Source organism: Oncorhynchus nerka, linkage group LG12 (genome assembly GCF_034236695.1).
Source record: "Oncorhynchus nerka isolate Pitt River linkage group LG12, Oner_Uvic_2.0, whole genome shotgun sequence".
Classification (NCBI taxonomy): Eukaryota; Metazoa; Chordata; class Actinopteri; order Salmoniformes; family Salmonidae; genus Oncorhynchus; species Oncorhynchus nerka.
The window spans coordinates 93,380,011-93,406,203 of record NC_088407.1 but is presented as its reverse complement, the minus strand read 5'-3'; the positions used below and the strand labels follow the sequence as shown (position 1 = coordinate 93,406,203).

General features: G+C 50.0%; 1 protein-coding gene across 1 annotated transcript in view; it reads right to left on the bottom strand.

The window, feature by feature from the left end:
* Window positions 1-26,193, bottom strand: part of fgfr3 (fibroblast growth factor receptor 3) — a 231,061-nt gene that overhangs the window by 93,052 nt on the left and 111,816 nt on the right. The window contains 2 exon segments of the mRNA XM_065025045.1: window positions 8,645-8,768; window positions 23,306-23,475. Coding sequence (XP_064881117.1) covers window positions 8,645-8,768; window positions 23,306-23,475 — 294 coding nt within the window.

Sequence of the window (26,193 nt, the reverse complement as noted above, 5' to 3'; positions counted from 1 at the left end):
TGTCTTACCTAGCACGTCTAGCTGTGGTGGTGTCTTACCTAGCACATCTAGCTGTGGTGGTGTCTTACCTAGCACGTCAACCTCGTACCTGTGGTGGTGTCTTACCTAGAACGTCTAGCTGTGGTGGTGTCTTACCTAGCACGTCTAGCCGGTCGCTGTGATGGTGTCTTACCTAGCACGTCTAGCTGTGGTGGTGTCTTACCTAGCACGTCTAGCTGTGGTGGTGTCTTACCTAGCACGTCTAGCTCTGGTGGTGTCTTACCTAGCACGTCTAGCGGGTAGCTGTGGTGGTGTCTTACCTAACACGTCTAGCTGTGGTGGTGTCTTACCTAGCACGTCTAGCTGGTAGCTGTGGTGGTGTCTTACCTAGGATGTCTAGCTGGTAGCTGTGGTGGTGTCTTACCTAGCAAGTCTAGCTGTGGTGGTGTCTTACCTAGCACGTCTAGCTGTGGGGGTGTCTTACCTAGCATGTCTAGCTGGTAGATGTGGTGGTGTCTTACCTAGCACGTCTAGCTGTGGTGATGTCTTACCTAGCACGTCTAGCTGGTAGCTGTGGTGGTGTCTTACCTAGCACGTCTAGCTGTGGCTGGTGTGTCTTACCTAGCAAGTCTAGCTGTGGTGGTGTCTTACCTAGCACGTCTAGCTGTGGTGGTGTCTTACCTAGCAGGTCTAGCTGTGGTGGTGTCTTACCTAGCACGTCTAGCTGTGGTGATGTCTTACCTAGCACGTCAACCTCGTACCTGTGGTGGTGTCTTACCTAGAACGTCTAGCTGTGGTGATGTCTTACCTAGCACGTCTAGCTGTGGTGGTGTCTTAACTAGCACGTCTAGCTGGTAGCTGTGGTGGTGTCTTACCTAGCATGTCTAGCTGTGGTGGTGTCTTACCTAGCACGTCTAGCTGTGGTGGTGTCTTACCTAGCACGTCTAGCTCTGGTGGTGTCTTACCTAGCATGTCTAGCGGGTAGCTGTGGTGGTGTCTTACCTAACACGTCTAGCTGTGGTGGTGTCTTATCTAGCACGTCTAGCTGGTAGCTGTGGTGGTGTCTTACCTAGGATGTCTAGCTGGTAGCTGTGGTGGTGTCTTACCTAGCATGTCTAGCTGTGGTGGTGTCTTACCTAGCACGTCTAGCTGTCGTGGTGTCTTACCTAGCACGTCTAGCTGTGGTGGTGTCTTACCTAGCACATCTAGCTGTGGTGGTGTCTTACCTAGCACGTCTAGCTGGTAGCTGTGGTGGTGTCTTACCTAGCATGTCTAGCTGTGGTGGTGGCTTACCTAGCACGTCTAGCTGTGGTGGTGTCTTACCTAGCACGTCTAGCTCTGGTGGTGTCTTACCTAGCACGTCTAGCGGGTAGCTGTGGTGGTGTCTTACCTAACACGTCTAGCTGTGCTGGTGTCTTACCTAGCACGTCTAGCTGGTAGCTGTGGTGGTGTCTTACCTAGGATGTCTAGCTGGTAGCTGTGGTGGTGTCTTACCTAGCAAGTCTAGCTGTGGTGGTGTCTTACCTAGCACGTCTAGCTGTGGTTGTGTCTTACCTAGCACGTCTTGCTGTCGTGGTGTCTTACCTAGCACGTCTAGCTGTGGTGGTGTCTTACCTAGCACATCTAGCTGTGGTGGTGTCTTACCTAGCACGTCTAGCTGGTAGCTGTGGTGGTGTCTTACCTAGCACGTCTAGCGGGTAGCTGTGGTGGTGTCTTACCTAGCACGTCTTGCTGTTGTGGTGTCTTACCTAGCACGTCTAGCTGTGGTGGTGTCTTACCTAGCACATCTAGCTGTGGTGGTGTCTTACCTAGCACGTCAACCTCGTACCTGTGGTGGTGTCTTACCTAGAACGTCTAGCTGTGGTGGTGTCTTACCTAGCACGTCTAGCCGTTCGCTGTGATGGTGTCTTACCTAGCACGTCTAGCTGTGGTGGTGTCTTACCTAGCACGTCTAGCTGTGGTGGTGTCTTACCTAGCACGTCTAGCTCTGGTGGTGTCTTACCTAGCACGTCTAGCGGGTAGCTGTGGTGGTGTCTTACCTAACACGTCTAGCTGTGGTGGTGTCTTACCTAGCACGTCTAGCTGGTAGCTGTGGTGGTGTCTTACCTAGGATGTCTAGCTGGTAGCTGTGGTGGTGTCTTACCTAGCAAGTCTAGCTGTGGTGGTGTCTTACCTAGCACGTCTAGCTGTGGGGGTGTCTTACCTAGCATGTCTAGCTGGTAGATGTGGTGGTGTCTTACCTAGCACGTCTAGCTGTGGTGATGTCTTACCTAGCACGTCTAGCTGGTAGCTGTGGTGGTGTCTTACCTAGCATGTCTAGCTGGTAGCTGTGGTGGTGTCTTACCTAGCACGTCTAGCTGTGGTGGTGTCTTACCTAGCACGTCTAGCTGTGGTGGTGTCTTACCTAGCACGTCTAGCTGTGGTGGTGTCTTACCTAGCACATCTAGCTGTGGTGGTGTCTTACCTAGAAGCACGTGGTGAGCTGGTAGCTGTGGTGGTGTCTTACCTAGCACGTCTAGCTGGTAGCTGTGGTGGTGTCTTACCTAGCATGTCTAGCTGTGGTGGTGGCTTACCTAGCACGTCTAGCTGTGGTGGTGTCTTACCTAGCACGTCTAGCTCTGGTGGTGTCTTACCTAGCACGTCTAGCGGGTAGCTGTGGTGGTGTCTTACCTAACACGTCTAGCTGTGGTGGTGTCTTACCTAGCACGTCTAGCTGGTAGCTGTGGTGGTGTCTTACCTAGCACGTCTAGCTGGTAGCTGTGGTGGTGTCTTACCTAGCACGTCTAGCTGTGGTTGTGTCTTACCTAGCACGTCTTGCTGTCGTGGTGTCTTACCTAGCACGTCTAGCTGTGGTGGTGTCTTACCTAGCACATCTAGCTGTGGTGGTGTCTTACCTAGCACGTCTAGCTGGTAGCTGTGGTGGTGTCTTACCTAGCACGTCTAGCGGGTAGCTGTGGTGGTATCTTACCTAGCACGTCAACCTCGTACCTGTGGTGGTGTCTTACCTAGAACGTCTAGCTGTGGTGGTGTCTTACCTAGCACGTCTAGCCGGTCGCTGTGATGGTGTCTTACCTAGCACGTCTAGCTGTGGTGGTGTCTTACCTAGCACGTCTAGCTGTGGTGGTGTCTTACCTAGCACGTCTAGCTCTGGTGGTGTCTTACCTAGCACGTCTAGCGGGTAGCTGTGGTGGTGTCTTACCTAACACGTCTAGCTGTGGTGGTGTCTTACCTAGCACGTCTAGCTGGTAGCTGTGGTGGTGTCTTACCTAGGATGTCTAGCTGGTAGCTGTGGTGGTGTCTTACCTAGCAAGTCTAGCTGTGGTGGTGTCTTACCTAGCACGTCTAGCTGTGGTGGTGTCTTACCTAGCACATCTAGCTGTGTGGTGTCTTACCTAGCACGTCTAGCTGTGGTGGTGTCTTACCTAGCACATCTAGCTGTGGTGGTGTCTTACCTAGCACGTCTAGCTGGTAGCTGTGGTGGTGTCTTACCTAGCACGTCAACCTCGCTGTGGTGTCTTACCTACGCTCTAGCTGTGGTGGTGTCTTACCTAGCACGTCTAGCTCTGGTGATGTGTCTTACCTAGCACGTCTAGCTGTGGTGGTGTCTTACCTAGCACGTGCTGTGGTGGTGTCTTACCTAACACGTCTAGCTGGTGCTGTGATGGTGTCTTACCTAGCACGTCTAGCTGTGGTGGTGTCTTACCTAGCACATCTAGCTGGTAGCTGTGGTGATGTCTTACCTAGCACATCTAGCTGGTAGCTGTGGTGTGTCTTACCTAGCATGTCTAGCTGGTAGATGTGGTGGTGTCTTACCTAGCACGTCTAGCTGTGGTGATGTCTTACCTAGCACGTCTAGCTGGTAGCTGTGGTGGTGTCTTACCTAGCACGTCTAGCTGTGGCGGTGTCTTACCTAGCAAGTCTAGCTGTGGTGGTGTCTTACCTAGCACGTCTAGCTGTGGTGGTGTCTTACCTAGCACATCTAGCTGTGGTGGTGTCTTACCTAGCATGTCTAGCTGTGGTGGTGTCTTACCTAGCACGTCTGGTAGCTGTGGTGATGTCTTACCTAGCACGTCAACCTGGTAGCTGTGGTGGTGTCTTACCTAGAACGTCTAGCTGTGGTGATGTCTTACCTAGCACGTCTACCTGTGGTGGTGTCTTACCTAGAACGTCTAGCTGTGGTGATGTCTTACCTAGCACGTCTAGCTGTGGTGGGGTCTTACCTAGCACGTCTAGCTGGTAGCTGTGGTGGTGTCTTACCTAGCACGTCTAGCTGTGGTGGTGTCTTACCTAGCACGTCTAGCTGGTAGCTGTGGTGGTGTCTTACCTAGCACGTCTAGCTGGTAGCTGTGGTGGTGTCTTACCTAGCACGTCTAGCTGTGGTTGTGTCTTACCTAGCACGTCTTGCTGTCGTGGTGTCTTACCTAGCACGTCTAGCTGTGGTGGTGTCTTACCTAGCACATCTAGCTGTGGTGGTGTCTTACCTAGCACGTCTAGCTGGTAGCTGTGGTGGTGTCTTACCTAGCACGTCTAGCGGGTAGCTGTGGTGGTATCTTACCTAGCACGTCAACCTCGTACCTGTGGTGGTGTCTTACCTAGAACGTCTAGCTGTGGTGGTGTCTTACCTAGCACGTCTAGCCGGTCGCTGTGATGGTGTCTTACCTAGCACGTCTAGCTGTGGTGGTGTCTTACCTAGCACGTCTAGCTGTGGTGGTGTCTTACCTAGCACGTCTAGCTCTGGTGGTGTCTTACCTAGCACGTCTAGCGGGTAGCTGTGGTGGTGTCTTACCTAACACGTCTAGCTGTGGTGGTGTCTTACCTAGCACGTCTAGCTGGTAGCTGTGGTGGTGTCTTACCTAGGATGTCTAGCTGGTAGCTGTGGTGGTGTCTTACCTAGCAAGTCTAGCTGTGGTGGTGTCTTACCTAGCACGTCTAGCTGTGGTTGTGTCTTACCTAGCACGTCTTGCTGTCGTGGTGTCTTACCTAGCACGTCTAGCTGTGGTGGTGTCTTACCTAGCACATCTAGCTGTGGTGGTGTCTTACCTAGCACGTCTAGCTGGTAGCTGTGGTGGTATCTTACCTAGCACGTCAACCTCGTACCTGTGGTGGTGTCTTACCTAGAACGTCTAGCTGTGGTGGTGTCTTACCTAGCACGTCTAGCCGGTCGCTGTGATGGTGTCTTACCTAGCACGTCTAGCTGTGGTGGTGTCTTACCTAGCACGTCTAGCTGTGGTGGTGTCTTACCTAGCACGTCTAGCCGGTCGCTGTGATGGTGTCTTACCTTGTGGTGGTGTCTTACCTAGCACATCTAGCTGGTAGCTGTGGTGATGTCTTACCTAGCACATCTAGCTGGTAGCTGTGGTGATGTCTTACCTAGCATGTCTAGCTGGTAGATGTGGTGGTGTCTTACCTAGCACGTCTAGCTGTGGTGATGTCTTACCTAGCACGTCTAGCTGGTAGCTGTGGTGGTGTCTTACCTTGCACGTCTAGCTGTGGCGGTGTCTTACCTAGCAAGTCTAGCTGTGGTGGTGTCTTACCTAGCACGTCTAGCTGTGGTGGTGTCTTACCTAGCAGGTCTAGCTGTGGTGGTGTCTTACCTAGCATGTCTAGCTGTGGTGGTGTCTTACCTAGCACGTCTAGCTGTGGTGATGTCTTACCTAGCACGTCAACCTCGTACCTGTGGTGGTGTCTTACCTAGAACGTCTAGCTGTGGTGGTGTCTTACCTAGCACGTCTAGCTCTGGTGGTGTCTTACCTAGCATGTCTAGCGGGTAGCTGTGGTGGTGTCTTACCTAACACGTCTAGCTGTGGTGGTGTCTTACCTAGCACGTCTAGCTGTGGTGGTGTCTTACCTAGGATGTCTAGCTGGTAGCTGTGGTGGTGTCTTACCTAGCAAGTCTAGCTGTGGTGGTGTCTTACCTAGCACGTCTTGCTGTCGTGGTGTCTTACCTAGCACGTCTAGCTGTGGTGGTGTCTTACCTAGCACATCTAGCTGTGGTGGTGTCTTACCTAGCACGTCTAGCTGGTAGCTGTGGTGGTGTCTTACCTAGCACGTCTACCTCTAGCTGTGGTGGTGTCTTACCTAGCACGTCTAGCTGTGGTGGTGTCTTACCTAGCACGTCTAGCTGCTGTGTGGTGTCTTACCTAGCACGTCTAGCTGTGATGGTGTCTTACCTAGCACGTCTAGCTGTGGTGGTGTCTTACCTAGCACGTCTAGCTGTGGTGGTGTCTTACCTAGCACGTCTAGCTCTGGTGGTGTCTTACCTAGCATGTCTAGCGGGTAGCTGTGGTGGTGTCTTACCTAACACGTCTAGCTGTGGTGGTGTCTTACCTAGCACGTCTAGCTGGTAGCTGTGGTGGTGTCTTACCTAGGATGTCTAGCTGGTAGCTGTGGTGGTGTCTTACCTAGCAAGTCTAGCTGTGGTGGTGTCTTACCTAGCACGGTCTAGCTGTGGTGGTGTCTTACCTAGCACGTCTTGCTGTCGTGGTGTCTTACCTAGCACGTCTAGCTGTGGTGGTGTCTTACCTAGCACATCTAGCTGTGGGTGGTGTCTTACCTAGCACGTCTAGCTGGTGCTGTGGTGGTATCTTACCTAGCACGTCAACCTCGTAGCTGTGGTGGTGTCTTACCTAACACGTCTAGCTGTGGTGGTGTCTTACCTAGCACGTCTAGCTGGTAGCTGTGGTGGTGTCTTACCTAGGATGTCTAGCTGTGGTGGTGTCTTACCTAGCACGTCTAGCTGTGGTGGTGTCTTACCTAGCACGTCTAGCTGTCGGTCTTACCTAGCACGTCTAGCTGTGGTGGTGTCTTACCTAGCACATCTAGCTGTGGTGGTGTCTTACCAGCACATCTAGCTGGTAGCTGTGGTGATGTCTTACCTAGCACATCTAGCTGGTAGCTGTGGTGGTGTCTTACCTAGCATGTCTAGCTGGTAGATGTGGTGGTGTGTTTTACCTAGCACGTCTAGCTGTGGTGATGTCTTACCTAGCACGTCTAGCTGGTAGCTGTGGTGGTGTCTTACCTAGCACGTCTAGCTGTGGCGGTGTCTTACCTAGCAAGTCTAGCTGTGGTGGTGTCTTACCTAGCACGTCTAGCTGTGGTGGTGTCTTACCTAGCAGGTCTAGCTGTGGTGGTGTCTTACCTAGCATGTCTAGCTGTGGTGGTGTCTTACCTAGCACGTCTAGCTGTGGTGATGTCTTACCTAGCACGTCAGCCTGTGGTGGTGTCTTACCTAGAACGTCTAGCTGTGGTGATGTCTTACCTAGCACGTCTAGCTGTGGTGGGGTCTTACCTAGCTGGTACGTCTAGCTGGTAGCTGTGGTGGTGTCTTACCTAGCATGTCTAGCTGTGGTGGTGTCTTACCTAGCACGTCTAGCTGTGGTGGTGTCTTACCTAGCACGTCTAGCTCTGGTGGTGTCTTACCTAGCAGCGGGTAGCTGTGGTGGTGTCTTATCTAACACGTCTAGCTGTGGTGGTGTCTTACCTAGCACATCTAGCTGGTAGCTGTGGTGGTGTCTTACCTAGGATGTCTAGCTGGTAGCTGTGGTGGTGTCTTACCTAGCACGTCTAGCTGGTAGCTGTGGTGGTGTCTTACCTAGCATGTCTAGCTGTGGTGATGTCTTACCTAGCACGTCTAGCTGTGGTGGTGTCTTACCTAGCACGTCTAGCTGTGGTGGTGTCTTACCTAGCACGTCTAGCTGTGGTGGTGTCTTACCTAGCACGTCTAGCCGGTCGCTGTGATGGTGTCTTACCTAGCACGTCTAGCTGTGGTGGTGTCTTACCAAGCACATCTAGCTGGTAGCTGTGGTGATGTCTTACCTAGCACATCTAGCTGGTAGCTGTGGTGATGTCTTACCTAGCATGTCTAGCTGGTAGATGTGGTGGTGTTTTACCTAGCACGTCTAGCTGTGGTGATGTCTTACCTAGCACGTCTAGCTGGTAGCTGTGGCGGTGTCTTACCTTGCACGTCTAGCTGTGGCGGTGTCTTACATAGCAAGTCTAGCTGTGGTGGTGTCTTACCTAGCACGTCTAGCTGTGGTGGTGTCTTACCTAGCAGGTCTAGCTGTGGTGGTGTCTTACCTAGCATGTCTAGCTGTGGTGGTGTCTTACCTAGCACGTCTAGCTGTGGTGATGTCTTACCTAGCACGTCAACCTCGTACCTGTGGTGGTGTCTTACCTAGAACGTCTAGCTGTGGTGATGTCTTACCTAGCACGTCTAGCTGTGGTGGGGTCTTACCTAGCACGTCTAGCTGGTAGCTGTGGTGGTGTCTTACCTAGCATGTCTAGCTGTGGTGGTGTCTTACCTAGCACGTCTAGCTGTGGTGGTGTCTTACCTAGCACGTCTAGCTCTGGTGGTGTCTTACCTAGCGCGTCTAGCGGGTAGCTGTGGTGGTGTCTTATCTAACACGTCTAGCTGTGGTGGTGTCTTACCTAGCACGTCTAGCTGGTAGCTGTGGTGGTGTCTTACCTAGGATGTCTAGCTGGTAGCTGTGGTGGTGTCTTACCTAGCACGTCTAGCTGGTAGCTGTGGTGGTGTCTTACCTAGCATGTCTAGCTGTGGTGATGTCTTACCTACCAAGTCTAGCTGTGGTGGTGTCTTACCTAGCACGTCTAGCTGTGGTGGTGTCTTACCTAGCACGTCTAGCTGGTAGCTGTGGTGGTGTCTTACCTAGCACGTCTAGCTGGTAGCTGTGGGTGATGGTGCCGTACTTGTTCTGTACAACACAGGTGTAGTTCCCACGGTCTGAAGGGACAGCACTCTCCATCACCAGACTCCACTGCTGGTGCCTTAGCTGAGGGGGAGAGAGGGAGAAGCAGAGAGGGGGTAAGGCAGGGAGGGAGGAGAGAGGGAGAAGCAGAGAGGGGGTAAGGCAGGGAGGGAGGAGAGAGGGAGAAGCAGAGAGGGGGTAAGGCAGGGAGGAGAGAGGGAGAAGCAGAGCCCAGGGGTTAAGGCAGGGAGGGGGAGAGAGGGGGAAGCAGAGAGGGAGGAGAGAGGGGGAAGAGAGAGGGGGTAAGGCAGGGAGGGAGGAGAGAGGGGTAAGGCAGGGAGGAGAGAGGGGGATGCAGAGAGGGGGTAAGGCAGGGAGGAGAGAGGGGGAAGCAGAGAGGGGGTAAGGCAGGGAGGGAGGAGAGAGGGAGAAGCAGAGAGGGGGTAAGGCAGGGAGGGAGGAGAGAGGGGGAAGCAGAGAGGGGGTAAGGCAGGGAGGAGAGAGGGGGAAGCAGAGAGGGGGTAAGGCAGGGAGGAGAGAGGGGGAAGCAGAGAAGGGGGAAGCAGAGAAGGGGTAAGGCAGGGAGGGAGGAGAGAGGGGGTAAGGCAGGGAGGAGAGAGGGGGAAGCAGAGAGGGGGTAAGGCAGGGAGGGAGGAGAGAGGGGGTAAGGCAGGGATGGAGAAGAGAGGGATGGGAGGGAAAGAGGGGGTGAGGGAAGGGGGTTGGAAGAGGGAGAGGCAGCAGACAGGGAAGGGTGTGAGGAAGAGGGGGAGAGGCAGACAGGGAAGGGTGTGAGGAAGACGGGGAGGGGCAGACAGGAAAGGGTGTGAGGAAGCAGGGTGAGGGGAGATGGAAGGGGGTGAGGAAGAGGGGGGAAGTTAGACAGGGAAGTGGGTGAGGAAGAGCGGTGAGGGGGAGAGTGAAGGGGGTGAGGAAGAGGGGGAGAGGTAGACAGGGAAGGGGGCGAGGCATGGTTAGCATGGGGGTTCAACATAAGACTGTGGATGAAAAACAAAAAGGAGAAAAAGAGGATTGGCTACATGACAAAGACAAGAGAGAAACAATCGAAAGACAAAGACAGGGGAGTCAAGAGAGAGACAGGAGAGCGACAGAGACAGGAGAGAGACAGGAGAGAGACAGAGACAGAAGAGGGACAGGAGAGGGACAGGAGAGGGACAGAGACAGGAGAGAGACAGGAGAGCGACAGAGACAGGAGAGAGACAGAGACAGGAGAGGGACAGAGACAGGAGAGGGACAGAGACAGGAGAGAGACAGGAGAGAGACAGGAGAGAGGCAGAGATAAAAGAGAGACAGGAGAGAGACAGAGATAAAAGAGAGACAGGAGAGAGACAGAGATAAAAGAGAGACAGGAGAGAGACAGGAGAGGGACAGGAGAGGGACAGAGACAGGAGAGAGACAGAGATAAAAGAGAGACAGGAGAGAGACAGGAGAGGGACAGGAGAGGGACAGAGACAGGAGAGAGACAGAGACAGGAGAGAGACAGAGACAGGAGAGGGACAGAGACAGGAGAGAGACAGGAGAGAGACAGGAGAGAGGCAGAGATAAAAGAGAGACAGGAGAGAGACAGAGAAAAAAGAGAGACAGGAGAGAGACAGGAGAGGGACAGGAGAGGGACAGAGACAGGAGAGAGACAGGAGAGGGACAGGAGAGAGACAGAGACAGGAGAGAGACAGGAGAGAGACAGGAGAGGGACAGGAGAGAGACAGAGACAGGAGAGAGACAGGAGAGAGACAGAGACAGGAGAGAGACAGAGATAAAAGAGAGACAGGAGAGAGACAGGAGAGAGACAGGAGAGGGACAGGAGAGGGACAGAGACAGGAGAGAGACAGGAGAGTGACAGAGACAGGAGAGTGACAGAGACAGGAGAGGGACAGAGACAGGAGGAGAGAGACAGAGACAGGAGAAGGACAGGAGAGAGACAGAGACAGGAGAGGGACAGGAGAGAGACAGAGACAGGAGAGGGACAGGAGAGGGACAGAGACAGGAGAGGGACAGGATAGGGACAGAGACAGGAGAGAGACAGGAGACAGGAGAGGGACAGGAGAGAGACAGGAGAGGGACAGGAGAGGGACAGGAGAGAGACAGAGACAGGAGAGAGACAGGAGAGAGACAGAGACAGGAGAGGGACAGGATAGGGACAGAGACAGGAGAGAGACAGGAGACAGGAGAGGGACAGGAGAGAGACAGAGACAGGAGAGAGACAGGAGAGAGACAGAGACAGGAGAGAGACAGGAGACAGGAGAGAGACAGGAGAGAGACAGAGACAGGAGAGGGACAGGAGAGGGACAGAGACAGGAGAGAGACAGGAGACAGGAGAGGGACAGGAGAGAGACAGAGACAGGAGAGAGACAGGAGAGAGACAGAGACAGGAGAGAGACAGGAGAGAGACAGCGACTGCAGTCTGGTATTTGAGAATATTCAAACTAGACAGAAACAGCCAGAGGGGATAAACTTCGCTGCTTATTGTGAAGAGGAGAGAAATATAGAATAGAGAGAGAGAAATAAAGAGAGGTAGTGTATTGTTGTGACTGGTGTCTTGAAGGCAGAGATGATTTGACAGCTCAGTGGAAACATGATGATAATATATAACCCAGTGTACATTATAAACTGTCCCTGTGTAGTACTGTTACTACAGTGTAGTAACCCTGACATGAACTCAGCTAGAAGGTCATAGTGACTAAGAGAGTGAGTGATGTCACAGGATGGAACGCTTCACATTACTTCGCTGCGATGGAACCTTATGCAGAGAGAGTTAATCCCTACCCCGTTTAAACCCCACTCTGGGTAGAACCGTTTAAACCCCACTCTGGGTAGAACCGTTTAAACCCCACTCTGGGTAGAACCGTTTAAACCCCACTCTGGGTAGAACCGTTTAAACCCTACTCTGGGTAGAACCGTTTAAACCCCACTCTGGGTAGAACCGTTTAAACATCACTCTGGGTAGAACCGTTTAAACCCCACTCTGGGTAGAACCGTTTAAACATCACTCTGGGTAGAACCGTTTAAACCCCACTCTGGGTAGAACCGTTTAAACCCCACTCTGGGTAGAACCGTTTAAACATCACTCTGGGTAGAACCGTTTAAACATCACTCTGAGTAGAACCGTTTAAACCCTACTCTGGGTAGAACCATTTAAACCCCACTCTGGGTAGAACCGTTTAAACCCCACTCTGAGTAGAACCGTTTAAACCCCACTCTGAGTAGAACCGTTTAAACCCCACTCTGGGTAGAACCGTTTAAACCCCACTCTGGGTAGAACCGTTTAAACCCCACTCTGGGTAGAACCGTTTAAACCCCACTCTGGGTAGAACCGTTTAAACCCCACTCTGGGTAGAACCGTTTAAACCCCACTCTGGGTAGAACCGTTTAAACCCCACTCTGGGTAGAACCGTTTAAACCCTAATCTGGGTAGAACCGTTTAAGCCCTACTCTGGGTAGAACCGTTTAAACCCTAATCTGGGTAGAACCGTTTAAGCCCTACTCTGGGTAGAACCGTTTAAACCCCACTCTGGGTAGAACTGTTTAAACCCTACTCTGGGTAGAACTGTTTAAGCCCTACTGTAGACTGGGTAGAACCGTTTAAACCCTACTCTGGGTAGAACCGTTTAAACCCCACTCTGGGTAGAACCGTTTAAACCCTAATCTGGGTAGAACCGTTTAAGCCCTACTCTGGGTAGAACCGTTTAAACCCCACTCTGGGTAGAACCGTTTAAGCCCTACTCTGGGTAGAACGGTTTAAACCCCACTCTGGGTAGAACCGTTTAAACCCCACTCTGGGTAGAACCGTTTAAGCCCCACTCTGGGTAGAACCGTTTAAACCCCACTCTGGGTAGAACCGTTTAAGCCCTACTCTGAGTAGAACCGTTTAAACATCACTCTGGGTAGAACTGTTTAAACCCCACTCTGGGTAGAACGGTTTAAACCCCACTCTGGGTAGAACCGTTTAAACATCACTCTGGGTAGAACCGTTAAACCCCACTCTGGGTAGAACCGTTTAAACCCCACTCTGGGTAGAACCGTTTAAACCCCACTCTGGGTAGAACCGTTTAAACCCCACTCTGGGTAGAACCGTTTAAACCCTACTCTGAGTAGAACCGTTTAAACATCACTCTGGGTAGAACGGTTTAAACCCTACTCTGGGTAGAACGGTTTAAACCCTACTCTGGGTAGAACGGTTTAAACCCCACTCTGGGTAGAACGGTTTAAACCCTACTCTGGGTAGAACGGTTTAAACCCTACTCTGGGTAGAACCGTTTAACCCCCACTCTGGGTAGAACCGTTTAAACCCCACTCTGGGTAGAACCGTTTAAACCCCACTCTGGGTAGAACCGTTTAAACCCTACTCTGGGTAGAACCGTTTAAACCCCACTCTGGGTAGAACCGTTTAAACCCTAATCTGGGTAGAACCGTTTAAACCCCACTCTGGGTAGAACCGTTTAAACATCACTCTGGGTAGAACCGTTTAAACCCCACTCTGGGTAGAACCGTTTAAGCCCCACTCTGGGTAGAACGGTTTAAACCCCACTCTGGGTAGAACCGTTTAAGCCCCACTCTGGGTAGAACCGTTTAAGCCCTACTGTAGACTGGGTAGAACCGTTTAAGTCCTACTCTGGGTAGAACCGTTTAAACATCACTCTGGGTAGAACCGTTTAAACCCCACTCTGGGTAGAACGGTTTAAACCCTACTCTGGGTAGAACCGTTTAAGCCCCACTCTGGGTAGAACCGTTTAAACCCCACTCTGGGTAGAACCGTTTAAGCCCCACTCTGGGTAGAACCGTTTAAACCCCACTCTGGGTAGAACCGTTTAAGCCCCACTCTGGGTAGAACCGTTTAAACCCCACTCTGGGTAGAACTGTTTAAGCCCTACTGTAGACTGGGTAGAACCGTTTAAACCCCACTCTGGGTAGAACCGTTTTAACCCTACTGTAGACTGGGTAGAACCGTTTAAGCCCTACTGTAGACTGGGTAGAACCGTTTTAACCCTACTGTAGACTGGGTAGAACCGTTTAAACCCCACTCTGGGTAGAACCGTTTAAGCCCTACTGTAGACTGGGTAGAACCGTTTAAACCCTACTCTAGACTGTACCTACTGTAGACTGTACCTACTGTAGACTGGGTAGAACTGTACCTACTGTAGACTGGGTAACACGAGAGAGATAGATCACTTCGCCAGTCAGTCATTTATAGTTCTGTAATTGTGGAGAAGAATGCTCTCACTCTCTTCTTGCTCTCCATATCTCCTCTCCCTCTCTTCTGTCTCTCTCCCTCACTTTCTGCTCTTCTCTCTCTCCCTCTCTTTCTGCTCCTCTCTCTCTCTCTCTCTTTCTTCTCTCTCTCTCTCTCTCGCTCTTCTCTCTAACTCTCTCTCTCTCTCTCTTTCTTTCTGCTCTTCTCTCTCTCTCTTTCTGCTCCTCTCTCTCTCTTTGCTCTTCTCTCTCTCTCCATCTTTCCTCTCTCTCCCCCTCTCCCTCTCTCTATCTCTTTCTGCTCTTCTCTCTCTCTCTTTCTGCTCCCCTCTCTCTCTCTCTTTCTGCTCTTCTGTCTCTCTTTCTGTTGGAGGCCCGGGTGGAAAATAATGCTGCAGTGTAAATATTATGGAGAGTGTTTTTTCTCAGTTGCATGGTAACAGAGCCCAGGCACAGTACAGGCTGGCAAATGTTTTTATACCCTGCCCCTCCCTGCGTCCCCCATCTTCTGCCCCCTCACCCCACCCATTCTGGCCCCATACCCCTCTCCTGCCCCCGGTTCCCCCTCTCTGCCTCAGCCCCTTCTTCTCTCAAACAAGCTCCCCTCCTCCCCCTGCCTCGCCCTTACCTCGCCCCTGCCCCACCGCCAGCCCTGCCTCCTCCCCTCCTCCCCCTCCTCCCCTCCTCCCCTCCCCCCCTGCCCCACCGCCAGCCCTGCCTCCTCCCCCTCCTCCCCTCCTCCCCACCTCCCCCTCCTCCTCCCCCTGCCCCACCGCCAGCCCTGCCTCCTCCCCCTCCTCCCCCCTCCCCCTCCTCCCCCTCCTCCTCCCCCCCTGCCCCACCGCCTCCCTGCCTCCTCCCCCTCCTCCCCTCCTCCCCTCCTCCCCTCCTCCCCTCCTCCCCCTCCTCCCCTGCCCCACCGCCAGCCCTACCTCCTCCCCCTCCTCCCCTCCCCCCCTCCTCCCCTGCCCCACCGCCAGCCCTGCCTCCTCCCTCCCCAACAACCCACTGTGTGTGTGAGGAGTCAAACTGCAGTCAATGGCTCCTCTTATGAGGTAGATGTGTGAAGCCTTGCCCTGACTAAAACAGCCCTGACTAAACAGCCCTGACTAATGACTAAACAGCCCTGACTAAAACAGCCCTGACTAAACAGCCCTGATTTGCCCTGCTAAACAGCCCTGACTAAAACAGCCCTGACTAAAACAGCCCTGCTAAAACAGCCCTTAAAACAGCCCTGTGCCCTGACTAAACAGCCCTGAAAAACAGCCCTGGGTAAAACAGCCTCTAAACAGAAAAACAGAAGCCCTGACTTCTGACTAAACAGCCCTGATAAAACAGCCCTGACTAAAACAGCCCTGACTAAAAACAGCCCTGACTAAATAGCCCTGATACAGCCCTGACTAAACAGCCCTTTTCTAAAACAGCCCTGACTAAAACAGCCCTGACTAAACAGCCCTGACTAAACAGCCCTGACTAAACAGCCCTGACTAAACAGCCCTGACTAAACAGCCCTGACTAAACAGCCCTGACTAAACAGCCCTGACTAAAAGCCCTGACAAAACAGCCCTGACTAAAACAGCCCTGACTAAAACAGCCCTAACTAAAACAGCCCTAACTAAAACAGCCCTGACTAAAACAGCCCTGACTAAAACAGCCCTGACTAAAACAGCCCTGACTAAAACAGCCCTGACTAAAACAGCCCTAACTAAAACAGCCCTGACTAAAACAGCCCTGACTAAAACAGCCCTGACTAAACAGCCCTGACTAAACAGCCCTGACTAAACAGCCCTGACTAAAACAGCCCTGACTAAAACAGCAAAACAGAAATATCAGCAACTACAATGTCCTGAATGCTGTAATTTGCAATTTAGTTGTATTCTCTCTTCAGACTTCAGTCCATATAAGTGGTTTGTGCAAAGTGAGGCTGCAACCTTTAGTGAACCAGGAGGCTGAGCTGTATTATTGTCCCCATCATTATAATCCATTCAGCCAATCAACATACAGATTCCACAGAGAATTAACTGATTAAGCAGCTTTACTCTGAAGTCAGAGAGATTTAGAGTTTTACAGACCTGGCTACAGTGGTCAGCATAGCATGGGAATGAGAGGTTTATGTCTGGCCAGGACTACAGGAAACCCTGGTATCTACCAGGTATATAGGAGTTCATGTCTGGCCAGGACTACAGGAAACCCTGGTATCTACCAGGTATATAGGAGTTCATGTCTGGCCAGGACTACAGGAAACCCTGGTATCTACCAGGTATATAGGAGTTCATGTCTGGCCAGGACTACAGGAAACCCTGGTATCTACCAGGTATATAGGAGTTCATGTCTGGCCAGGACTACAGGAAACCCTGGTATCTACCAGGTATATAGGAGTTCATGTCTGGCCAGGACTACAGGAAACTCTGCTCTCTACCAGGACTACAGGAAACCCTGGTATCTACCAGGTATATAGGAGTTCATGTCTGGCCAGGGCTACAGGAAACTCTGCTCTCTACCAGGACTACAGGAAACCCTGGTATCTACCAGGTATATAGGAGTTCATGTCTGGCCAGGACTACAGGAAACTCTGGTATATCTGTCTCCTCCTCCCTGTAGGATGTCTCCTCCTCCCTGTAGGATGTCTCCTCCTCCCTGTAGGATGTCTCCTCCCTGTAGGATGTCTCCTCCTCCCTGTAGGATGACTCCTCCTCCCTGTAGGATGTCTCCTCCTCCCTGTAGGATGTCTCCTCCCTGTAGGATGTCTCCTCCTCCCTGTAGGATGACTCCTCCTCCCTGTAGGATGTCTCCTCCTCCCTGTAGGATGTATCCTCCCTGTAGGATGTCTCCTCCTCCCTGTAGGATGTCTCCTCCTCCCTGTAGGATGTTTCCTCCCCCTGTAGAATGTCTCCTCCTCCCTGTAGGATGTCTCCTCCCTGTAGGATGTCTCCTCCCTGTAGGCTGTCTCCTCCCTGTAGGATGTCTCCTCCTCCCTATAGGCTGTCTCCTCCCTGTAGGATGTCTCCTCCTCCCTGTAGGATGACTCCTCCTCCCTGTAGGATGACTCCTCCTCCCTGTAGGATGTCTCCTCCTCCTTGTAGGATGTCTCCTCCTCCCTGTAGGATGTCTCCTCCTCCCTGTAGGATGTCTCCTCCCCCTGTAGGATGTCTCCTCCTCCCTGCAGGATGTCTCCTCCTCCCTGTAGGATGTCTCCTCCCTGTAGGATGTCTCCTCCTCCCTGTAGGATGTCTCCTCCTCCCTGTAGGATGTCTCCTCCTCCCTGTAGGATGTCTCCTCCTCCCTGCAGGATGTCTCCTCCTCCCTGTATGATGTCTCCTCCCCCTGTAGGATGTCTCCTCCCCCTGTAGGATGTCTCCTCCTCCCTGTAGGATGTCTCCTCCCTGTAGGATGTGTCCTCCTCCCTGTAGGATGTCTCCTCCCTGTAGGATGTCCCAGTTTGGCCGGGTGGCCAGGCAGTTCTAAGAAGAGTCTTGGAGGTTCCAAAATTCTTCCAGTTAAGAATGATGGAGGCCATTGTGTTCTTGGGGACCTTCAATGCTGCAGACATTTTTTGGTACCCATCCCCAGATCTGTGCCTCGACACAATCCTGTCTCAGAGCTTAATGGACAATTTCTTCGACCTCATCGCTTGGTTTTGCTCTGACATGCACTGTCAACTGTGGGACCTTTTATAGACAGGTGTGTGCCTTTCCAAATCATGTACAATCAATTGAATTTACCACAGGTGGTCTCCAATCAAGTTGTAGAAACATCTCAAGGATGATCAATGAAAACAGGATGCACCTGAGTTTCATAGCAAAGGGTCTGAATACTGGACATCATATGCGAATTGAATGCCCCCCCATCTATCTTCAGAGTTTGTTCTGTTAGGTGATCTAAACTGGGATATGCTTAACACCCCGGCCGTCCTACAATCTAAGCTAGATGCCCTCAATCTCACACAAATCATCAAGGAACCCACCAGGTACAACCCTAAATCTGTAAACAAGGGCACCCTCATAGACGTCATCCTGACCAACTGGCCCTCCAAATACACCTCTGCTGTTTTCAATCAGGATCTCAGCGACCACTGCCTCATTGCCTGCATCCGTTATGGGTCCACGGTCAAACAACCACCCCTCATCACTGTCAAACGCTCCCTAAAAAACTTCTGCGAGCAGGCCTTTCTAATCGATCTGGCCCAGGTATCCTGGAAGGATATTGACCTCACCCCGTCAGTTGAGGATGCCTGGTTGTCCTTTAAAAGTAATTTCCTCACCATCTTAGATAAGCATGCCCCTTTCAAAAAATGTAGAACTAAGAACAGACATAGGCCTTGGTTCACTTCAGACCTGACTGCCCTCGACCAGCACAAAAACATCCTGTGGCGTACTGCACTAGCATCGAATAGTCCCCGGGATATGTAACTTTTCAGGGAAGCCAGGAACCAATACACACAGTCAGTTAGGAAAGCAAAGTCTAGCTTTTTCAAACAGATATTTGCATCCTGTAGCTCTAACTCCCAGCTGCCCACTGCACCGAGGCTAGGAAACACTGTCACCAACGATAAATCCACAATAATCGAGAGTTTCAATAAGCATTTCTCTACGGCTGGCCAGGCTTTCCTCCTGCCTACCCAAACCACGGCCACAGCTCTGCACCCCCCACAGCTACTTACCCAAGCCTCCCCTGCTTCTCCTTCACCCAAATCCAGATAGCTGATGTTCTGAAAGAGCGGCAAAACCTGGACCCGTACAAATCAGCTGGGCTAGACAATCTGGACCCTCTCTTTATAAAATGATCCGCCGTCAATGTTGCAACCCCTATTACTAGTCTGTTCAACCTCTCTTTCGTATCGTCCGAGATTCCCAAAGATTGGAATGCTGCCACGGTCATCCCCCTCTTCAAAGGAGGAGACACTCTAGACCCAAATTGACACTCTAGACCCAAACTGTTACATCCATCCTGCCCTGCCTTTCTAAAGTCTTCGAAAGCCAAGTCTTCGAAAGCCAAGTGAACAAACAGATCACTGACCATTTCAAATCCCACCATACATTCTCCGCTGTGCAATCCGGATTCCGGGCTGGTCACGGGTGCACCTCAGCCACGCTCAAGGTACTAAACGATATCATAACCGACATCAATAAAAGACAGTACTGTACAGCCGTCTTCATTGACCTGGCCAAGGCTTTCGACTCTGTCAATCACCGTATTCTTATCGGCAGACTCAACAGCCTTGGTTTCTCAAATGACTGCCTCGCCTGATTCACGATCTACTTCTCAGATAGAGTTCAGTATGTCAAATCGGAGGGCCTGTTGTCCGGACCTCTGGCAGACTCTATGGGGGTACCACAGGGTTCAATTCTCAGGCCGACTCTTTTCTCTGTATATATCAATGATGTTGCTCTTGCTGCGGGTGATTCCTTGATCCACCTCTATGCAGACGACACCATTCTATATACAACTGGCCCTTCTTTGGACACTGTGTTAACAAACCTCCAAATGAGCTTCAATGCCATACAACTCTCCTTCTGTGGCCTCCAACTGCTCTTAAACGCTAGGAAAACTAAATGCATGCTTTTCAACCGATCACTGCCCGCACCCGCCTGCCCGACTAGCATCACCACCCTGGATGGTTCTGACTTAGAATATGTGGACATCTATAAGTACCTAGGTGTCTGGCTAGACTGTAAACTCTCCTTCCAGACTCGTATTAAGCATCTCCAATCCAAAATTAAATCTAGAATCGGCTTCCTATTTCGCAACAAAGCCTCCGTCACTCACGCTGCCAAACATTCCCTCGTAAAACTGACTATCCTACCAATCCTCGACTTCGGCGAAGTCATTTACAAAATAGCCTCCAACACTCTACTCAGCAAACTGGATGCAGTCTATCACAGTACCATCCGTTTTGTAAGCAAAGCACACATATACCACCCACCACTGCGACCTGTATGCTCTAGTCGGCTGGCCCTCGCTACATATTCGTCGCCAGACCCACTGGCTCCAGGTCATCTATAAGTCTTTGCTAGGAAAAGCTCCTCCTTATCTCAGCTCACAGGTCACCATAGCAACACCCAGCTGTAGCACTCGCTCCAGCAGGTATATCTCACTGATCATCCCCAAAGCCAACACCTCATTTGGCCGCCTTTCCTTCCATTTCTCTGCTGCCAGTGACTGGAACGAATTGCAAAAATCGCTGAAGTTGGAGACCTATATCTCCCTCTCTAACTTTAAACATCAGCTATTTGAGCAGCTTACCGATCGCTGCAGCTGTACATAGACCATCTGTAAATAGCCCACCCAATCTACCTACCTCATCTCCATATTGTTTTTATTTACTTTTCACTCTTTTGCACACCAGTATTTCTACTTGCACATCATCATCTGCACATCTATGACTTCAGTGTTAATTTGCTAAATTGTAATTACCTCGCTACTATGGCCTATTTATTGCCTTACCATCTTACCATCTTACTCCATTACACTGTATACATATTTACATATTGTGTTATTGACTGTACTTTTGTTTATCCTATGTGTAATTCTGTGTTGTTTTTTGTCGCACTGCTTTGCAAGGACACAGTAGTAAAAGAGAACTTGTTCTCAACTGGCCTACCTGGTTAAATAAATGTGAGATAAATAAATGAATAAACACTTATGTAAGGTTTTTCAGTTTTAAATGATGTAAGGTATTTCAGTTTTAAATAATAATTTCGAAAAACCTGTTTTTGCTTTGTCATTATGGCGTATTCTGTGTAGAGGAAATGTCTTTATTTAATCCATTTTAGAATAAGGGTGTTTTGTAGCAAAAGTCAACTCATCACACTTTTCCAATCACACAAACATTCGGGCATCATCCAACACACCTGCAGTCCCCCACCTATGTCCTTTTGTTTCTATTTCCACCTTATTGATTCCTAATCTGGGGCTTTTGACTCCTATGTTCCAGTTCCTTGTAATTATATATATTACTTCATTAGTTGTCCTTTCCTCCCTTCCTCTAATGCTGTCTTTTATAATTAAAAATATCAACTCAACATGCAACAATTTCAAAGATTGTGGTAAGGAAATCAATACATTGAAATACATGAAATAGGCCTTAGAATATGGATTTCACTGGGAATACAGATATGCATCTGGTGATCACAGACTCCTTAAAAACAATTAGGGGTGTGGATCAGAAAACCAGTCAGTATCTGGTGTGGATCAGAAAACCAGTCAGTATCTGGTGTGGATCAGAAAACCAGTCAGTATCTGGTGTGGATCAGAAAACCAGTCAGTATCTGGTGTGGATCAGAAAACCAGTCAGTATCTGGTGTGGATCAGAAAACCAGTCAGTATCTGGTGTGGATCAGAAAACCAGTCAGTATCTGGTGTGGATCAGAAAACCAGTCAGTATCTGGTGTGGATCAGAAAACCAGTCAGTATCTGGTGTGGATCAGAAAACCAGTCAGTATCTGGTGTGACCTCCATTTGCCTCATGCAGCACGACCCATCTCCTTCGTATAGAGTTGATCAGGCTGTTGATTGATCAGGCTGTTGATTGATCAGGCTGTTGGTTGATCAGGCTGTTGATTGATCAGGCTGTTGGTTGATCAGGCTGTTGATTGATCAGGCTGTTGATTGATCAGGCTGTTGGTTGATCAGGCTGTTGATTGATCAGGTTGTTGGTTGATCAGGCTGTTGGTTGATCAGGCTGTTGATTGATCAGGCTGTTGATTGATCAGGCTGTTGATTGATCAGGCTGTTGATTGATCAGGCTGTTGATTGATCCGGCTGTTGATTGTGGCCTGTGGAATGTTGTTCCACTCTGCAGTGGCTGTGCGAAGTTGCTGGATATCGGCAGGAACTGGAAATGCGCTGTCCTACAAATCGATCCAGAGCATCCCAAACATGTCTGGTGAGTATGCAGGCCAAGACATTTTCAGTTTCCAGAAATGGTGTCCAGATCCTTGAGACATCGAGCCGTGCATGGCAGCGGATGAATGGCACGACAATGGGCCGTAGGATTTCCTTTCTGGTTTCTTTGTGCATTCAAATTGCGATCGATAAAATGCAACTCTGTTTTCGTTGTCCGTAGCTTATGCCTGCCCATACCAAAACTCCACTGCCACCATGGGACAGTCTGTTCACAACGTTGACATCAGAAAACCACTCGCCGACACAACGCCATACACGTGGTATACGGTTGTGAGGCCGTTTGGACGTACTGCCAAATTCTCTAAAACAATGTTGAAGGCGGCTTATGGTAGAGAAATTAACATTAAATTATCTGGCAACAGCTCTGGGGGACATTCTTGCAATCAGCATTCCAATTGCACACTGCCTCAAAACAAAACTGCACATTTTAGAGGGGCATTTTATTGTCCCCAGCACAAGGTGCACTTGTGTAATAATCATGCTGTTTAATCAGCTTCTTGATATGCCACACCTGTCAGGTGGATGGATTATCTTGTCAAAGGATACATTCTCACTAGCAGGGAACTAAACACATTCGTGCACCACATGTAAGACAAATAAGCTTTTTGTGCGTATGGAACATTTCTGGGATCTTATATTTCAGCTCATTATTAAACCAACACTTTATATGTTGCGTTCATATTTTTGTTTAGTGTACATACATTTAGCTAATACCTTATTGTGTTATTACTCTGTAGGCTACGGACCTATTCAAAGCTTCCTTTGGCATCTCAGCATACAATCTGCCTGTAGTTATGGACCTCAACCTGCAGGAGGTTTGCTTTTTGTGATTGAGGAAACAGCTGCAAGGTTCTGACAGATGGATGTGTGGTGGTGGAAAGGACACACCCAAAAAACACTCACATCAAACCCCACCCACAAGCTAACCCCACCCACAAGCTAACCCCACCCACAAGCTAACCCCACCCACAAGCCAACTCGCGTTTGGCATCTGTCATGGCTGCCAGGATTTCTTGAGGAGACCAAAAAAACTAATCAGTGTGTGCAGTTCCTCTAACAGAAAATGACATTCTAAAAACCATGGAAATGAAAAATGAAAAACTATGTTTAAGTGAGAAGTAGGCATTGGTCTGAAGCTGAAGAATCAAGGAAATTCACATGAGCAACACAATGCCTACTCCACCCATGCCCTACCAAGGTTTTCTAGCACACAGCTTTGACCAACTACAGGAGCTATGTTGGTCTATTGTACTTCAAGCTATGTGTATGCAGGTTGCTTAGGATTCAAACATTCTCAAACAGCCTATTTAATACTCATATATCTTATATAGTGCACTACTTTTGACAAGGTCCGTAGGGCTTAAAGTACTGCTCTATAGGGCCTTGGTCAAAAGTAGTGCACTGTGTAGGGAATAGGGTGCTATTTGGGATGCCTCCTTGGTAAGAACTCTGTATACCTCTGTCGACTAACTTCTGACTACTAATGTCTGATTGGTTGTCTGACTCACCTTGATCCCGCCCATCCTCTGTTCACCCTTAAACTCCTTCCCATTCTTCAGCCAATGGATGGAGGGCGTGGGGTTTCCAGCGGCAGCGCAACGGAATTTGACGGTATTGGCTGCTGGGATAGCGAGGAGCTTCTTCTCCATGCGGTCCGGTCTGGTCCAATACGGGCCTTCTGATTGGACAGGAGAGAGAGGAGGGCATGTTAGTCATCGTGGACTGTTTGAGTGTATCAGATTTAACTTCCTGATTAATATAAATAGCTAGATGTTGACACAACACATAAACTAGATGCATTATATATACAGCAGTGTGTGGACACCCCTTCAAATTAGTGGATTCGGCTATTTCAGCCGCACACGTTGCTGACAGGTGTATAAAATCCAGCACACAGCCATGCCATCTCCATAGACAAACATTGGCAGTAGAATGGCCTTACTGAAGAGCTCAGGGACTTTCAACTTGGCACCGTCATAGGATGCTACCTTTCCAACAAGTAATTTCACCAAATTGCCTCAGTCAACTGTAAGTGCTGTCATTGTAAACTGGAATCGTCTAGGAGCAACAACGGCTCCTAGACGAAGTGGTAGGCAACACAAGCACACAGAATGAAACCGCCGAGTGCTGAAGCACATTGTGCGTAAAAATCTTATGTTCTCGGTTGCAACACTCACTACCGAGTTTCAAATTGCCTCTGGAAGCAACGTCAGCACAATAACTGTTAATCAGGAGCTTCATAAAATGGGTTTGGATGGCCGAGCAGCTGAACACAAGTCTAAGAATGCACAATGCCAAGCGTCAGCTGGAATGGTGTAAACTTTGCCGCTATTGGACTCCGGAGCAGCGTTCTCTGGAGTAATGAATCACGCTTCACCATCTCAAACAAATCCAATCAAATGTTATTTTTCACAAGCGCCAAATACCGTGAAATGCTTCCTTCCAAGCCCTTAACCATTAATGCAGTTCAAGAAATAGAGTTAAGAAAATATTTCTGAAATAAACTAAAGTAAAAAATGTAATTAAAAAGTAACACAATAAAATAACAATAACAAGGCTTTATACAGGGGGTACCGGTACCGAGTCAATATGGGGTGGTACAGCTGAGTTGACGTAATTTGTAAATGTAGGTAGGGGTAAAGTGACTATGCATAGATAATAAACAGCGAATGGGGGTGGTGTCAATGTAACTTGTCCAGGTGGCCATTTTACTAATTATTCAGCAGTTTTATGGCTTGGGTGTAGAAGCTGTTAAGGAGCCTATTGGACCCAGACTTGGCGCTCCGGTACCGCTTGCCGTGCGGTAGCAGAGAGAACAGTCTATGACTTGGGTGACTGGAGTCTTTGACATTTTTTAGGCCTTTCTCTGACACCACCTAGTATATAGGTTCTGGATGTCAGGAAGCTTGGCCCCAGTGATGTACTGGGCCTTCCTCTGACACCGCCTGGTGTATAGGTTCTGGATGTCAGGAAGCTTGGCCCAGTGATGTACTGGGCCTTCCTCTGACACCGCCTGGTATAGAGGTTCTGGATGTCAGGAAGCTTGGCCCCAGTGATGTACTGGGCAGTACGCATTACCCTCTGTAGCATCTTACGGTCAGATGCCGAGTAGTTGCCATACCAGGTGGTGATGCAACCGGTCAGGATGCTCTCGATGGTGCAGCTGTAGAACTTTTTAAGCACGCACCCCTAAGGGGCACCAGTGTTGAGGATCAGCGTGGCAGATGTGTTGTTACCTACCCTTACCCCCCGCGGCGGCCCGTCAGGAAGTCCAGGATCCAGTTGCAAAGGGAGGTGTTTAGTCCCAGGGTCCTTAGCGTAGTGATGAGCTTTGAGGGCACTATGGTGTTGAACGCTGAGCTGTAGTCAATGAACAGCACTCTCACATAGGTGTTCCTTTTGTCCAGGTTGAAAAGGGCAGTGTGGAGTGTGATTGAGATTACGTCATCTGTGGATTTGCTGGGGCGGTATGCGAATTGAGTCTAGGGTTTCTGGGATGATGGTGTTGATGGGAGTCATGATCAACCTTTCAAAGCACTTCATGGCTACCGGCATGAGTGCTACGGGGCGGTAGTCATTTAGGCAGGTTACCTTAGTGATCTGGGGCACAGGGACTATGGTGGTCTGCTTGAAACATGTAGGTATTACAGACTCGTTCAGGTAGAGGTTGAAAATTTCAGTGAAGACACTTGCCAATTGGTCCGCGCATGCTTTGAGTACACATCCTGGTAATCTGTCTGGCCCTGCACCCTTGAGAATGTTGACCTGTTTAAAGGCTCACATCGGCTACGGAGAGAATGATCACACAGTCGTCCGGAACAGCTGGTGCTCCCATGCATGCTTCAGTGTTACATGTCTCGAAGCGAGCATGAAAGGAATTTTGCTCGTCGTGTAGGCTCGCATCACTGGCTAGCTCAGGCTGGGTATCTCTTTGTAGACAGTAATAGTTTGCAAGCCGTGCCACATCCGACGAGCATCAGAGCCTGTGTAGTAGGGTTCGTTCTTAGTCCTGTTTTGACACTTTGCCTGATTGATGGTTCGTCTGAGGATATAGCAGGATTTCTTATAAGAGTCCGGATTAGTGTCACGCTTCTTGAAAGCGGCAGCTCTAGCCTTTAGCTCGGTTGCCTGTAATCCATGGCTTCTGGTTTGGATATGTACGTACTGTCACTGTGGGGACCACATCGTTGATGCACTTATTGATGAAGCCGGTGACTGAGGTGGTATACCATTGGATGAATCCTGGCACATATTCCAGTCTGTGCTAGCAAAACAGCCCTGTAGTGTAGCATCCGCGTCATCTGACCACTTCCGTATTGAGCGAGTCACTGGTACTTCCTGCTTTGGAGGGCGAGGGAGAGCTTTGTATGTCTCTGTGTGTGAAGTAAAGGTGGTC